The following is a 16563-nucleotide window of genomic DNA, read 5'->3' as shown; positions in this document are numbered from 1 at the left end:
GGGTGGGGCACAGGGAAAGTGTGTGAGGGTGGGGCAGAGAGAGAGAGTGTGTGTGAGGGTGGGGCAGAGAGAGTGTGTTAGGGTGGGGCAGAGAGAGTGTGTGAGGGTGGTGCAGAGGGTGTGAGGGTGGAGCAGAGAGTGTTTGAGGGTGGAGTAGAGAGAGAGTGTGTGAGGGTGGGGCAGAGTGTGTGAGGGTGGAGCAGAGAGAGTGTGTGATGGTGGGGAGGAGGGAGAGTGTGAGGGTGGGGAGGAGGGAGTGTGTGAGGGTGGGGAGGAGGGAGTGTGTGAGGGTGGGGAGGAGGGAGAGTGGAGAAGGTCCCTTTGCCAGCCGTGACTGGGCAACCCCAGCGCCATCCGTCCTCTGCCTGTCTGTCTGATGGAGGTGATAAGATTGAGAGAAAGAGAAATAAGAGAGAGAGAGAGAGGAAGGTGGAGAGAGGGGTTGGCTGGGTCCGTACTCTGATCCCCCTTCTCTCTCTCCACGCAGTGAACTCCAAACCGAAGTGAGGGATGGAGTGAGAGGGATTCAGAGAGGCTGGTCGAGACAAAGACCACCGTGCCGCCTCTCATCCCACCATCGTCCCCCGCTCCTTCATCCCCCGCTCGTTCATCCCTCTCTGTCATTTCTTTCCGTCCTCCGACCTCATCCGTTTCTCTCTCTCGGCAAGCACAGTTCCTTTTGTTCCCTGCATTCTCTCACATGGCCTTTCTCTGCTTGTTGTCCTCTCGCCTCCTCTCCTCCCTCCCTCCCTCCCTCCCGCCCCGCCTCCTCCCGTCCAACAGTCACTGTTTCTTCTCACGGGTGGTGATGGTGACCAGCTGCTTGGCAGCCTTGGCGATGTCGTAGGCGCACTGGATGACCTGCTGCGTCAGCAGCTGGTAGTCCACGGCGGGCGCCGAGGGCTCCGAGGGCGCCGCCTTGCGGCACTCCACCTGGAGGCGGGAGGCGCTGGACGCCAGGAGGCGCAGCGAGGAGTGGACGGCGTCGAGCGCCGGGCGCTGGAGGGCAGGGGAGGGAGGAGACACACACACACACACACGACACCAGGTCAAACCTCACGCTGCTACTCCCAAAGCACAGGAGACACAGAAGCACTCGCGCACGCACGCACACGCACAAACACACACAGAGATCAGACAGAGAGGTACCTTAGGGAAGAGAGAAGCCATCTCACTGACAGCAGTGTGGATCTTCTCCGAGCAGGGCACGAAGCTGCGTGACGGAACACACAAACACTCGAGTTACAAGTGGACCAGAGGGGACGGGAAGCAACCCTCCCCCCGGTGTAGGCGGACGTGGGGCGCATCGATTCCTCAAGTGTGTCTACCAGCGTGCGTCTGTGTATGCACCGGCAGACCAGGTCACCATACCTGTCGTGTTTGAACTCCTGAGCGGCTCTCAGCAGCTCCTGGATGTTCTTGGTCACCTGCTCCGTCTTCAGGATGACGTCCTCCGTGCAGGGCAGGGTGGGGTCGGGCTCCTCCGGCTCCCCCCACCCGCCTCCCCCGTCCTCCCCCTCCCCCCGGCTCTCCTCCTCGCTGCTGCGGCCCATGCTGGAGGACACACGCACACGCAGGACAGGGCGTGGCCGTCAAAAGACACGCGCAACCAAGTTGGAAGGCATAGGGGTGAACACACACAGTCTGTCAGTGAGACACACATGCCCAAGGGTGAGTGCTCCTGCACGGCCTACCTTAACGACAGGTCGTACGAGTGCGTGTTGTCATAGTCGCTGTCCGTGCCACTGCCGTGTCGCTCTGCTTTAGAGGTCTGTGGACGAACGCACGACATACCGTCAACATGCTACGTGGCGTGTGTATACATCCTCAGCCCTTTCATTAAGGCACCATTGTACCCCGTGGTGTATGCCAACAGGCTGTCCAATGACAGGCCGGCATGTCAGGGTTGAATGCTGCTGAGAGAACGAGGTGTGCCGTAGTCGTACCATGTATCTACCGCTCTCTGTAGTCACCGAGAGATGCGACCCCCCGTATGGTGAAGACCCCCCAGGACCCGTTCTCCTCACCTGAGAGAGAGACAGAGACAGAGAGACAGAGAGAGAGACAGAGAGAGAGAGAGAGACAGGAGGTATAGTGGAGCAAAGGTTTACTGGATGGAGTCCCATCATGTTGTCCCTCAGTCAATGCTATTATGTCACTATAAACTGTGAAGATGGAATGGTCAGTTCCTTAGTCTTCCACTAGGAGGCTACCAACTGGAACAAAAGGGTCTTGGACAGTATAGGGGTGGGGGGAAATTGATTCACATTTGAATTGCGATTTAGTCTGCTAGCAATTCAGATCGATTCCCAAATTTATGTGAATTGATTTTGTATTTTTTTTATTATGTTTTTTTTTTTTTTTTTTTTTGTGACCCAAAGAATCGATTTGAATCGTGAGGTACCAAAAGATTCCCACCCCCCAGGACAGTAAACCAACACTCTGAACAAACCACATAAACACACCGTTACCAACAGTCTTCTGTACAGTGATAAACACGGTACATACAACACATTCATGGATAAACAAAAAATAATACATACATGTTTTCTTTTTCCTCATTCACCTAATATGGAGTGAATGTTCAATACAGATGAACGGCAGACAGACAGGACGACAGCACAGTAGATGTCAAAAGTTCTGACATCTACACGAGTGGCTGTTCGGCAGCAAGCAATGGACAGACAAACACATGGACAGATGAACGATGGGGAAAAAAAGATGATGAAGTGCCAGACATTCAGAGAGAGGAATCCAGATGGAGCCCCAAGCAGAGGAGTCAGTGAACGTGTGCAGTGTGAGAGTTAAGCCTGTTCCATGTCACCTTTATATTCCCCTTTAATAAATGAGAGGATAGGAAATGCACGTGGTCCGTGTGTGTGTGTGTGCAGGCATGGTTGGCTGTGTGTGTGTCAAGACTCGTATATCTACTGTAGCAGGCAGAGAAAGAGAGGGCAGTAATAGGTGAAGGGTCAGAGGGTTGAGGTTCAAAGGTGAAAGGACAGGAGTCAGATCAGCACTAGGCCAGCCGTTGCCAAGGCAGCAGTGGGAGGGGAAAAAGAGAGTGGGGCGGGGCAGCCACTTGACCGCGGGTGGTCGGGGCAGCCAGAGGAGCTGTGGAGGGGCGGGGCTAACTTACGCTGGTATGCAGGGGCTGCAGGCGGCTGGTCAGGGAGTCCAGGCCGGGGGGGTGGGGCTTGGGCGTGGCAGCGCCCGGCTCGTACATGGAGAAGGCCTGGCGGTCTCTCCGGTGGGGGCTTACGGAGGAGGAGATGGAGGAGGAGACAGCCTTGCTGGGGTGCTCCCCCCCTCCTCCACCTCCTCCCCCTCGATTCACTCCCCCAGGCCAGTGTCCTGGCCCGCCCACCCCCCCTCCTCCTCCTCCTCCACCCAGGCTGCCAGCCCCCCCAGCTTGGCCCCCCCGCAACGCACTGTTCTCCGTCTGCATCCGAGAGATCTACAGGAGAGGTGGGGGAGGGGGGGGGGAGAAGGGAAGTAGGGAGGGAGGCGTAGGGGGGAGGGGGGGGGGGGAGTCACCTAAATGTATCAATGTCACACACAAGCATTCTCAACAGACAGGTTAGTGACACAGGAACTGGTATGGACAGGCTACATATCATGTGAGGGAGTACAGACTACAACCAGGGATGTGGGGCTCCCTACTCTGGGGAAGGAGGGGGCGGGGCAGGGATGAGAGCTAGGGGGGGGGGGGGGGTCAACGTACTACATGGGGCAAGGAAGAGTACTTTCAACCAGGGGAATAGGAAGACACGCAGGCTCTAGACAGTGTGTGTGTGTGTGTGTGTGTGTGTGTGTGTGTGAGTATCTGTGTGTGCAGTTGGGAATGGGAGATGGCAGGCAAGAGTGAATGAAAGGCAAGAGTCCATACCAACCTCCAAAAACATCTACACTGCCACTTGTATGTTCCTGTGTGTGTGTGTGTGTGTGTTTCTTCTGATCAAGTAAAGCAAACAGAAATGACACAGCTTTGCCACACATATGATGGGTGACCAAACACATGTCAAAACAGGGAGTGACAAGATGCATAAACTGACGGACTGACAGAATAACCAGAGAACTAAAGATGATGTTGCCACACACACACACACACACACACCAGCAAATCCCAGGTCGTTCTGCATAATCTCTCTCTCCGGGAGAACTTACGTTTACATTTAGTCATTTAGCAGATGCTCTTATCCAGAGCGACTTACAGTAAGTACAGGGACATTCTCCCTGAGGCAAGTAGGGTGAAGTGCCTTGCCCAAGGACACAACGTCATTTGGCACGGCCGGGAATCGAAACCAGCAACCTTTGGATTACTAGCCCAATTCCCTAACCGCTCACCCACCTGACTCCCAACTTCACACACTGACTGACAATGAGAAGGTACTGGCAACCCAAAAAACACCTCCAGTATTATGCTAAAAAAACAAATATGCATCTTGTAGCATGACACTCTCACTCTCAGAAACGAACAAAAAGAAAATTCACTCTCTCTTCCTCCTCTTTTGCAGTTCTCTATCTCTCCGTACACATGCCTCTCTACTATCATTTCCTTTACTCTCCTCCTCCCTCCCCCCCCCGTCCTCCTCCCCCTCTCTCCCCCTCCTCTCCCCCCCTCTCCTCCTCCCTCCCCTCCCCCTCCCCTCCTCCTCACCTCTTTCTGCAGGCGCCGCAGCTCCTCGCTCAGGTTGTTGTTGACTTTCATCAGCTGCTGGACCTTGGCCTCCGACGAGGCCAGGGCCTTCTTCACCTCCAGGTACTCCTGCAGGGTGATGGGCCCGTCCGACAGGTCTGACGAGTCCATACTCTGGAGAGACATGCACACACACGCACACACACACACACAGATCGAGTCGATGTCAGGCACTCTGCGTTCTATAGATACTGTGCATAAAATACACACACGCACACACGCAAGCCTAACCCAAGTCTGAAACACAGAGACGAGGGTGGCCTGTTAACAAGGGTCTGAGAGACAAGCCTTAGTTCAAAACACACATGACCCCAGTCTCTGGAAGGGAGTGAGTTTTGGGGGCTGTACAGTATTTAGGCGCCTTCCCCTCTTTCTACTGGGTCTCCTGGATGTGGCTGCTGGTCTGGTATTTCCTCCCAGCAGCAGACACAGAGCTCCAGTGTGCTGCTGGGGAACAGCTGACCACACAGTGGAGCTCTCTATTCTCCACGTTCCACTTCCTGTGGCGGGCGGAGCACGGTCAGACAGGGCTCCTCCCCGACACTCCCTCAAACTCTCACTCTCTCTCACTCTCTCTCTCACTCTCAATCTCTCTCTCACTCTCTCCCTCACTCTCTCATTCTCTCTCACTCTCTCACTCTCTCACTCTCTCTCACTCTCTCACTCTCTCTCACTCTCTCTCACTCTCTCACTCCCGCTTATAAATTTGCTCCATATTCTCAGCTTTTTTTTCCTCCCGTCTCGGATACGATCCCCCACCACCTCTGTCACCACCTCAGATAATCTCTCAGTCTCTCAGTCTGCCCTTTTCTCTATCTTTGTTTTTTTTTTGTTCTCTCCGTCTCTCTCTTTACTGTCTCCTGCCTCAATCTTCAATTACTGGATCTGTCTCCTCCATTAGTTCTCCTCCCTCTCTCCCTCAGCCTTCCCATTGGCTGGATTAGAACAATGCCTGTGTGACTGGAGCCTGGAATAGCTGTGATGTCACTGAGGAGGTATGCGGCAGGTTCCACAGCCGATCCCGCAAAGCATGCTGGGACAAGCCAGGAGGGTGGAGTAGGAGAGCTGGTGTAGAGGGGCGAGGCACTAGCTGGCCTAATGAGGCTGCAGGTTTGAATCCAACTTAAAGAGAGTGCGAATCCATATTCGACAACGTGAAAAGATTTATAGGGAAATAACTATACGTTATGCGCTGGACCCACTTTAATGTCTGTCAGTGTGATGATAGTGTGTGTGTGTGTGCTGCAGACCTTGGCACGGTTGTTGCGGTTGGTGTTGTTGTTGTTGTGCGTGGTCAGCTCGCTGTCCGTGTCCTCGTCGGAGGCTACGCTGTCATAGTCGTGCTGGTCGTCATCCCCCAGGCCCAGGTCCAGAGGGTCTGCTGGAGGGAGGGAGGGAGGTAACCTTGCAGCGCTACAGTACAGGACACAGCACCACAATACAGGCATAACACACACCACACACACACATCTCTAGGGCTTTGCCTTGTTGTCTCCTCTGGCTATCCACTAACCTCCCTTTCTCCTCTCTAGCCCGCCTCTCTGTCTCTCTCCCTCCCTCCTCCATCCACTCTTATTCTGCCCTCTCTTCCCCCTCCCCCTCCTACCAGTAGGACTGCCCAGGCCCTTTCCCTGCTGTCTTCTCTTGGCGTCGCTCAGGATGTCGATGATCAGTGTTGCAAACTCTCGGGCGTTGAAGCGAGCCAGCTTCTGGCGGCCCTGGGGAGAGGGAGGGGGAGAGAGAGGGGGAGAGAGAGAGCAGGGTAGATAGAGGCCGCACAGTTAGTCCCTGACAGCATCCACTAAAAGATACATTGTTATTCGGATGCTAGATGCTGTGCTGCGTTCTAGCCTTGGCCCTGCCTCTGTGGCCCGTGTGGTCTGGAAAAACAAGCTCAGAGGCACTACAGTGGACACACACGCCCACACACACGCCCACACACACGCCCACACACACACACACACACACGCCCACACACACGCCCACACAGACCCACACACAGACCCACACACAGACCCACACACAGACCCACACACAGACCCACACACAGACCCACACACAGACCCACACACAGACCCACACACAGACCCACACCGAGTTGTACCTCGCAATTAGCATGCTTGAGTTTGCATAAGTGGACAAAAGGCCAGTTTTCCATCCATGTGGTTTCCATTGTAAACACAGTGAAACAGAAACAGGCACCTAGACGTCTAACGGCAGCTTAACACAACGGTCATCACACTGGATGAGTGTGTGCGAGTGTAAAGGTCAAGGTCTCCACTAATGAGGCACCCAACTGAGCACCACCCAACTGAGCACAGAGAGTAGAGATAAAAGACAAAGCTGGTGGAAACGCACACTCTGTAGATTTCTCTCTCCAATACCACACACACACACACACACACTCTGTATATCTCTCTCTACAATACCACACACACACACACGTCAGCTGAACATCCCTCCTTTTCCAAGGTAAAAAACATTCATCACTCACACCGCTGGGCAACTTTCTCTCTCCCTCTCCCTCGCCCCCCCCCATCCTTCCATCCTGTCTCTTTCGCTCTGCTCTCTGTCCCACTGGCCAGACCTCAGACGTCCCATCGCCTCTAATTCTATTTATGGAAACCTGCTTTCATCCCTCTCTCTCCGTCTCAGGCCACGCTTCATCTCTGTCCTCGCCCGCCCTTGTGTTCTCCTCTTGTGCTGCAGGGTTTTGGAGGCGTCCTGTGGGGGGAGCCGTCCGGCCCCACCGAGCAGCCTCGTCAGAGACGTCACATGTCTAGTGCCGCTGTCTCCATCCCACCGCACGTGTGTGTGTGTGTGTTGTTGTTACCTGGTTGTGTGTATTCTGGCCTAGTTGTGCGTGAGTGCTTATGTTTGTTGTTGCCCAGTTGTGTGTGTGTGTGCAGTTGACTAGTGGTGTGTGTGTGTGCGTGTGTGTGTGTAGTTGAGAAGTTCGGTGTGTGTGTAGTTGAAAATGTTGTGCGTTGTTACCTGGTTGCGTGTGGCAGAGTATTCCGGGTTAACAGGCAGGAAGGGCACAGCGCTGCGTTCCGTTACCAGAGTGCTGTGGTTCTGAGTCGTCAGCCACACTAGGAAGAAAAGGAAGAAAGACGTATTTATATTTCTGTGTGTCTGTGTGTGTGTGTGTGTGTGTGTGTGTGTGTGTGGCAAGGTCATTTCAGCTGAAACACACACAGCCCCACACCCAGTCCAGCCGCCCACACAGCGGAGCAAGAAGCACCAGTAAAACTCACGACCAAGTTCAGACTTTGCATTTCCCGTGTTCGAAAAACCCCCTGCTGTGCTCTGCCAACCCGACAGCCCCCTCTGTGTGTGCGAGCACGTGTGTGCATCGCTCGGTCTTTCACCTACCTGCGTCTTCTTTTACTACTACTGAGGACACTCGAGAAGTCCTGAGGCACTTCCTTACACACCACACACCCTCCTCCTTTGTGCCCTCCTCTTTCTCTCTCTCCTTTTATTCCTTCGCTTTCTCTCTTGTACTCCGCTTCTTCCTCTATTGAAAATGCCTGCTCTCCTCTCTCTATCACTGTCTTCTCTCCAAATGTTTTCCCATTTTCTTTACGTCTTTCCCTCTCGGCCTGTGACCTTCGGCCGACAGTGTTTAGAAGTTTTTTTTTCTTTTTCTAAACAGTCCATGTGTGTCCCAGGGAGCAGCATGGATGGACTCCATGTCTCTAAAAGGCAAAGACGGACAGATCTGAGAGGACGTGGTGGTGGGGTGGGGTGGGGGGGGTCCAACCTGCATCGTTTTCCCGGCGGTCAACTTCGTCGTACACGTCCATGGCCAGCTCCTCAAAGAGTCGGTTATTCAGCTGTCTCACACACACACACACACAGAAAACATATGGAACACAGATGTGATAAACATGCACACAGACCAAGACAAACCCCAGCAATGCGGCAGAGTAAACAACAGCAGAAGAGAAACACAGTCTCGCACACGTATCCAAACAGTTAGGCAAACACTGCAGGCTGCAGCAGAAACGCATTACAATGATGTAGAGCAAAGTGGATAAACACATGGGCTCTGTCTGAGGCCCAAGGCAGGCTCATTCAGCTTATATGAACATGTAAACAACCCCAGACACAACACACAGCGTCCCAACCTCCCCCGTTACCGCCCTAGACTGGACAGGCCATGCACAAGGATTCTAGACCAGTGGAATTCAAACACGACTTACCGCTTGTAGCTTCTTCTTGGCTGCCTTGGCCAATTCTGAGAGGTCCAGACTGCAAGCAGAGAGACACGACTCAGTCAAACCACCACAGAGCCAGAGAGGACAGAGAGAAACAGAGGGATGAAGAGATGAACGGGTGAAGTAGAGGTGAGATTGTCGAGATGGAACAACAACCTCTACGGAGGCCGGGTGAGTGGGGAGGGTCTGGGGGGGGACAGAGACAGTGTGCAGGGGTTTCATTTAACGGAGTGCCGAATGGCTAGATTAACAGTAGTACGAATGGATGGAAGGAATTATGGTGAGGGAGAGAGATAAAGAGAGAGACAGAGAGAGACAGAGAGATTAAGAGAAAGAGAGAGATTAAGAGAGAGAGAGATCAAATGAGATAGAGAGAGAGAGAGAGAGCATAAAGGAGAGAAGATACCTCTGTGACGGGCACTTAGGACGAGCTCTGGCTCCACAAGCGCAGCAAGATGGAGAGAACAGAAAATGAGTGAGAAAAAAAGATAAAGAGAAAGAAGGATAGCTCACACCCTCCCCGACATCAACACAACTCCTGCCAAGGTTCTGAGAGAGCCTATCCCCAAGAGCACAGGAAAAGGCAGAACAGATGGCTTTCTTTACAAAGTAGGCAACACCCAACAATATGCAGCTTGCCTCTAATATTTGAACTTTGACTAAAGAGAAGCTGATTTAAGCCCGCTCAGCATGTACCATGTAGCAAATCAAGGGCATCTCACTTCATTCAAATGTCTGAACATGTGTATTGAACCCAGCCTCATACAGTAAATTAGTTCAGCAGAAAAACATGCAGCCAGACAGCCAGCCAGTCAGTCAATGTTAGTGGGCCAACCAGCTCCAGAGAGTGACACACACTGACCAATGGCATGGCGCAACCTATTGGTCAAAGCACCGAATTGCAGAAATCCCATTCCCTCCTCACAATGTTCCACATACATTCCATTTAGCATCACTAGTCATCATTGGTTCCAAACTGTTGGGAGCCTCACCTGTCAGCCATCTGAGGAATGATGTAATGGCCGTTCTTGTGATCTGGAGGGTAAGACAGGTACAAAGTCAACCACGGTCTACAGGAGAGTTGATCTGAATCGGCGGACTTTGGTCGGGGGGGGGGGGGGGGGGGGGGGTCGAGCGTACTGGAAACTGGGGGTGTGGGGGTGTGGACCTACCTGGGCGACGCCCACACAGGTAGAATGCCAGTCTGTCTGTCAGCTCATACTGGCACTCCACCAGTCTCTCCGCCAGCTCCACCTGGCCCGCTTGCCTGACACACACCACACACACACACAGGTATGCACTTAGTAACCGCTTAAATATATATTTGTGTCAGTGTGTGCGCGCTGTATTGTGCTGTGCATAACGTTTCCTAGAAACAGCAAAAACATATGACTACACAAGACAAGTGAGTGTGTGTGTGTGTGTGGTACCTAGCGTAATCCATGGGTGTGCGTCCATTGATGTCAGGGGCTCCGGGGTCAGCCCCGTACACAACCAGCAGCTCTGCCTGCAGAACCTGCCCCGCTTTGGCTGCTACGTGGAGCGGGAGTGGTGCCCTTCTCCTGGGGGGACAGGAACACACACACACACGCCGGTCAGGAAAACAAGGTGTGGTGTGTGCGTGAGGGTGTGGGTGCGTGCGTGAGTACTTCCATAGGCACTCACCGGGTGGAAGAAGTTGGCCTGGGCACCCAAAGACAGCAGTCGTAGACACGTCTCTAAGCTCCCTGTTCTCACGCTGGAGTGCAGTTGCTGAGAGAAAGGGAGACAAAGCACGAGAGAGAAAGACAGAGAGAGAGAGAGAGAGAGAGAGAGAGAGAGAGAGAGAGAGAGAGAGAGAGAGCACGCACGAGAGAGAGAGAGAGAGAGAGAGAGAGAGAGCACACACGAGAGAGAGAGAGAGAGAGAGAGAGAGAGAGAGAGAGAGAGAGAGAGAGAGAGAGAGAGAGAGAGGGCCAGACAGACAGAGAGAGAACGAGCCCTTTAACATCTCAATACCTTGTTGGCTTGTTAAAACAGATGGAGACACACGTTGCTTCGGCATTACATTTTGCTGCCCTTAAAATAGAAATGGAAAGAAATAACCGCGAAAGGAGCGAGATAGAGTGGGAGGCGAGGGGGCTAGCACTGTGTGAATCCTCTCATTAGTTCAGTTCAACAGTCATAGTGGAGCCCATTAGAACTTCCTGTGGTGTCATTAAGTTGCTTCCTGCTGAGAAAGACTCAGGCTGTGAAGGGTCTCGTGTGTGTGTGTGTGTGCATATTTTGTGACACTGCCTTGTAGGAAGCTGTACCAGCCCAGTCTAAAGAGGAAGAGCCCACCCTGACCTGTGAACTTTGACCCCTTGAAATAAGGTGGGATTTAGGGTCGGCTCTCACCTTGCTGAGGTCCTTGGTGGTGATGCCGTCATCGTCACGGCAGGGTAGCTTGTGGACAAAGGACAGCATCTGGTACTTGGCTCTGATGAACTCGGACTTGGTGGGGCTAGATGTCGCACACATCGTGTGTGTGTGTGGGGGGGGGGGGGGGGGGGGTTTGCATGTTAGGTTTGCTATTGCTGAATAGGACTTTGAGAAAGGTTTGCACCCGCATACTTTCTTTACATTTAGTCATTTAGCAGACGCTCTTATCCATGCTAATGTTTTCTAGGCTGACTGTTTCCCACTCCAGTAGAGTAATAATCACAAGTGTAATTGCATGTATAGGGTGGATAATGTCCTAGGTTGAGTTGTGCACACTCACTGGACTTTGTCCTGAGGGTTAGGTTTCCTGCGTCCACTCTGCACCTGAGCGGGGTCCAGGAGAGAGTGTTCCCAGATGGAGTTGGCCCCATTACTGGCCAGGGTCTGCACCATCTGAAACACAGCATCAACCTTCAATGGACCAGGACCCTCCATGACACTGCCTTCAGATTAAGCCCCAGCCCTACCACTTAGCTACCCAGGTCCAGCCCCTAGATACCCAGGTCCAGCCCCTAAATACCTTACCTGCCCCCTAAAATTTGCAAGTAGCTGTAGCAATGCTGGAGGCCTACCTCCTATTCAAGCCAACCTCCTTAAATCTGTCATCAAACCCTTTTTTACAGGTCTCCTCTCCTCTCCCCCAGCCCTCCCCCCCCCAGTGCCACCCAGTCCCAGTGCCCCCCCAGCCCTCTCCCCCAAGTGCCCCCCAGTCCCAGCGCCCCCCAGCCCGCTCTCCCCCCCCAGCGCCCCCCAGTCCCCCAGCCCCTCTACTCCAGGGTACCTGCAGCAGTGCTGGGGGCCAGCCGCTGTGTCTCAAGTGCTTGACGATGGAGATGTGTCGTCCCAGACTGCGGTGGACAGAGCAGCACTCGTCACAGATCAAAACCCCTCGGTTGATACTTGTCCAGCCCGGATCTGATAGAGAACATAATAGAGAGAGAGAGACAGAGGAAGGGAAAGAGAGAGAAAAAGAGGTCAGCATGAGTTATACCGATGTTGCGAGAGATCGTAATTTCAGAGTGATAGCTCAAATGCAATGACATGCCTATATCGATAATACATTTTCAGTAAATATGTCGATTCAGTGAATACAATAATGGGGACAGACACTAGGCAGATAGTGTTTCACTGTAACTCATATTATAGTTTACAACCTATTGTGATTAAATAATGCCATAAGCAGTTCTGTACATACCAGAGACTCACAGATTAGCCTTAGAGTGGGTTAATGACATCACACCAGATCAGGCCAGAGTTCAAAGGTCATACACACAGACAGCCTAAGCCTTAGGCTCTATGGTCTAGTCATGTAGACTAGCTGCAGACTGGATCAGAGTTAGACCCTAACGCTGCGTTCACACTGCAGCGGAGCGGGCGGCGCGGGGCGTCGGCTTCCAATTCATTTTAAATGAAACCAGGCGTTGACACTCGCGTAGGGCATTGTGGGAAGGCGAGCGGAGCGGAGCGTTGCAAGTTGGATTTTCTCAACTTTATGTAAATGAGGAGCGTGAAAACGCTAGCGTTGGCCAATCGGATTGGTTTCTTGTTTCTTGTAACGTAGCAACTGTTCGTCATGATAAACATTTCTAGGTTTGACAATTTCAAGATGGAGGAGAAACTTTTCGTATGTGTCTGCACACCCAGTTATGTTCAGAACAAAGTTACTAATGTGACGAGCCTGAATTTAAAGAATACATTAAACTAATAATGCATGGTGCATGGTTGCTGATGTCGTCATTGTTCCTAGTGTGTTTTTATAGCCTACTTTTAAATTTAGTCTCGTCACATTACGTGACTGTTCTGTGCCACTGCTAGCTCGCTAGCCCAGCCTACAAACGACTGGTTGAGTGACCGGTGGCGTAACATGTATTCTACTGTAATCTTGCACTAGTAAAATCTTGCACTTACATAAATGTTGTGTAAAAGTGGTATTTTGATCGATATTGTGAGTACATGAACCCAAATCTGCACGCTTGGCCATGACTACAACAGTGACCTTAGAGAACTACAACTCTGTATTAACTTGTCTAACACGCCCCCGAGCGTGGTGTACTGTGGGAAGGCAAGCGATGCAGAGCGTTAAAAAACGCTGCAGTGTGAACGCAGCGTAAGGAGCTCTATGAAAAGAGTCACCCAAGCATTCACACTTTGCATTAGTCATTTAAACTGGGATAATATTAGCAGGGCCGATAGCACAGCTGAAGCATAGTAGTCATCTGATGAACTCAGTTAGTCTGTTTGGATCTTGTATGCTAGAGTACCGTACATAGATTGGGATAGGGCTTGGGTCAGAACCATTAAGTTGGGTATGACGTGGTCAGCAGAAAGAACAAATCACATAAGGGATGGATTTATTTATGGGAAACAGTCAGCCTAGAAAACATTAGCATAGTTAGATCAATAGGCCTACATATACGTCTGATCAATATTAAACAATTTCAAAATGTGACTTTCAGGACAAATACCTGGAACAGCCGTTCGGCTAAGAACTGTTTTTTGAAAAATCTCACATACCACTCGATGGTCATCATTAACTTTTTCGTTTTAATTCAGGTTGACAATTGTAGGTCATAGCTACAGTGACCCAGAAAATACCTAAATCAGACTACGAATCAAGGATTATTGGTTAAACCCAAACACAAGCTTGGCAATGCTGGTTGATGTGTTCTACTGCATGTTTGTAAAGGTTAATTTTGGCTTCTGTTCAATCAAACTGTGAAACAGAGCCTGTCATGTTCGACACAAACCGTTGTGTTGATCCCACTTCATGACCACTCAGCTCCACTAAGCGCATGGTCCAGATGGGATTTCAGACACATGCACCCATCCACTTATCTACGCAGACGGATGGACAGACAGATGGATCATCCAAAACTACGAAATCCCAATAAGTCTGACATTAGTTATAAGGTTATTTGTTTTTTGTTCCTTAATATAAGGTTGTGTCCCCTAATTAAGTGCTGGCCCAGTGTGAGGCCGTGGAGTGCTGAGCTGCAGGGTGTGGTGGGGCAGACCAGGGCTGGGCTGTGACCAGCAACGCTGTCAGCAGCTTAGCAACATCCACAAAGCTGGGAAGGGGTCTGCCAGAGACGGACGGCCCGCAAAGAGCTTCCTGGAGAATATCAGAAAACACTAAATGATGGGGTTGGCGGCAGTGGTATCCTGGTCAAAACAGACCTTTTTGCACTACAGGCTACACGCCTTTTGCTGGTTGCTAGCTCTCTCATGTTTTAGCTAGCGGCAGCTCTTATTGCCATTGTTATAGAAATAGGAATGACAACAATGTTTGTTTGGTATGACAACCACAGTGATGAGGGTTGGTGGTGCAGGGACAGGCCTGGGATGAGCCAGCTGAAAGGAGGGAGAGCCCAGGCAGCCAGGTAACTACAGAGTAGGGAAAAGGGACGGTCATAAATCAGCTGGAAGGCTTCAGCAGAGGCTGACTCACACAAGCTCTCCCCCCATCTACATCACAGACACTCTTTCTCAATTTTCTCTCCCTTTCTCTCCCTCATACACACACATTCCTACAGAGAGCAGCTGTGAGGAAGAGAGCAGCTGCCACCCCCCCCCCCATCCCAAACACAAACAGCCCCTCACCCCCATCTCCTCCCTAAATATGGGTGCAGGTGGGGCTACATGCCAAGGCTATGCCAGCAGGGAAGGGGCCAGGTCAGACGGGCACTACTTCAATGAGCAATAATGATGCAAGAAAATACAACACATCTTTGAGAAAAACCCTTAAATGGAACAATAACGTTAATAGTACTTGCACAAACATAGCTAGATACAATGTTTCATCATTGATACATTGCTAAAGCTATCAAGTAATGTATTCTTCACAATTCCTCTATACTGTATGCTCTCTAGCTGTACAGTGCGTAACTAAGCAGAGTAATGTGTTAAACTAATGGAGGCTGAATTGTGTTTATCTTGCTTTTGTTGTGAAGACAGTGGGGAGGGATTTCCATTTCTGGCTAGCAAGCTAACGCTTGGCTAATATATTAGCTACAGTGGCTAGCTAGCTAAAGTTACTTGAGGCTATGCCTACTGTAGCCATCTAGCCAGTTGAATAAATATGTCAGTTAGTGCTGGCATCTGTGTTGGAGAAATTTACAAACCCCGTGAAACGAAGTTTCGCTTTTCAAACAGCGTGCATATTAGAATGAACTGAATGGCATACAAAGCTAGCTAGCTTCACAGCCTAGCTAGCCATTAGCGGTTAGCTAGCAGAGCAGAAAACTACCCCGACAGCGTCAGATTGAGCCGACTCATGAAATCAAAACAAATGTCTATCTAGCCCAGTAGCCGCTTAATGATCAAGCGAGCAGGCTATCTCTGTCACTCAAATATTAGCTAACATTATTTGGCCCGCTGGCGCTCTCACATTCATTTATCTAAATAGAGTATTTAGCGATAATAAAGTTAAATAATTAATTCGGACTAGTAGTCAGCCATAGCACGCCTCTTCACTGTTTATAACAGGCCTGGGGACATGGGCCGCTTTCCTGCTCTGCTGATCCCACTGTCCAACAGCAACAGTGACAGCGAACATAGGCCTCCCCGTCCCACTAAATGTCGCTATCCCAACGCATTGTTTAATAGTTTTTGTCGTACCTGGCGCACTGCAGTCGGCGCACACTTCGGTTCTCTGGACCTTTCTTGACATTTTGAAAGGTTCCACTAGAGCCGTGCCGGTGTCGGAGTGCTGTATTGATCCAGATGATGATGCTATTCGCTCTTCCGAAGGCGATGTCTGCTATCTCCCGATGCCGCCCCGAATCCCCGGAAGCCGGCGACGTGCTCCTCGGCTGTTGCGATCTGCCGTAGCCCTTTTCCTGGTCTAATATCCTTATTCCTAAACTCAAAATGAGACTTGTCATAAATGTTGCCGTGAATATATTTTAAGCAAGCTCATATCTAGAGTACTCTACAACACACTTGGTGCACTGCATTGCCAACAACGAGATCTTCTACCTGTCATTCGCAGCACACTGACTCCCTTCCTTCTCTCAGTTCGGGTCTCTGCAATGCCTGTGGGAATAGGGTAGCGCAAGGAAAATTACATTTGAGCAAGCTTGCGATCTTGTTGCCATTCCACACACGTAGGCTACATCGTGGCATATGCATTTTATGACATTTTACTTTTCTTCTATGGCTTTAGGGAAAACGTAGTCA

General features: G+C 51.2%; 1 protein-coding gene across 1 annotated transcript; it reads right to left on the bottom strand.

The window, feature by feature from the left end:
- Positions 1–783: 783 nt before the first annotated feature.
- git1 (G protein-coupled receptor kinase interacting ArfGAP 1) lies at positions 784–16232 on the bottom strand. The gene is given in 22 exon segments (XM_067245987.1): positions 784–999; positions 1150–1213; positions 1372–1554; positions 1695–1771; positions 1947–2027; positions 3140–3457; positions 4661–4813; positions 5950–6080; positions 6306–6417; positions 7694–7791; positions 8466–8538; positions 8908–8956; positions 9329–9355; positions 9915–9957; positions 10095–10189; positions 10353–10468; positions 10470–10484; positions 10588–10674; positions 11302–11407; positions 11666–11778; positions 12167–12300; positions 16003–16232. Coding segments are annotated over 22 exon segments (2343 nt in total). The 5' UTR covers positions 16055–16232.
- Positions 16233–16563: the final 331 nt, after the last annotated feature.

This window comes from Osmerus mordax, chromosome 11 (assembly GCF_038355195.1).
Source record: "Osmerus mordax isolate fOsmMor3 chromosome 11, fOsmMor3.pri, whole genome shotgun sequence".
In the NCBI taxonomy this organism is placed as follows: Eukaryota; Metazoa; Chordata; class Actinopteri; order Osmeriformes; family Osmeridae; genus Osmerus; species Osmerus mordax.
The sequence above is the reverse complement of the archived record's forward strand: the minus strand, read 5'-3'. Positions and strand labels throughout refer to the sequence as shown.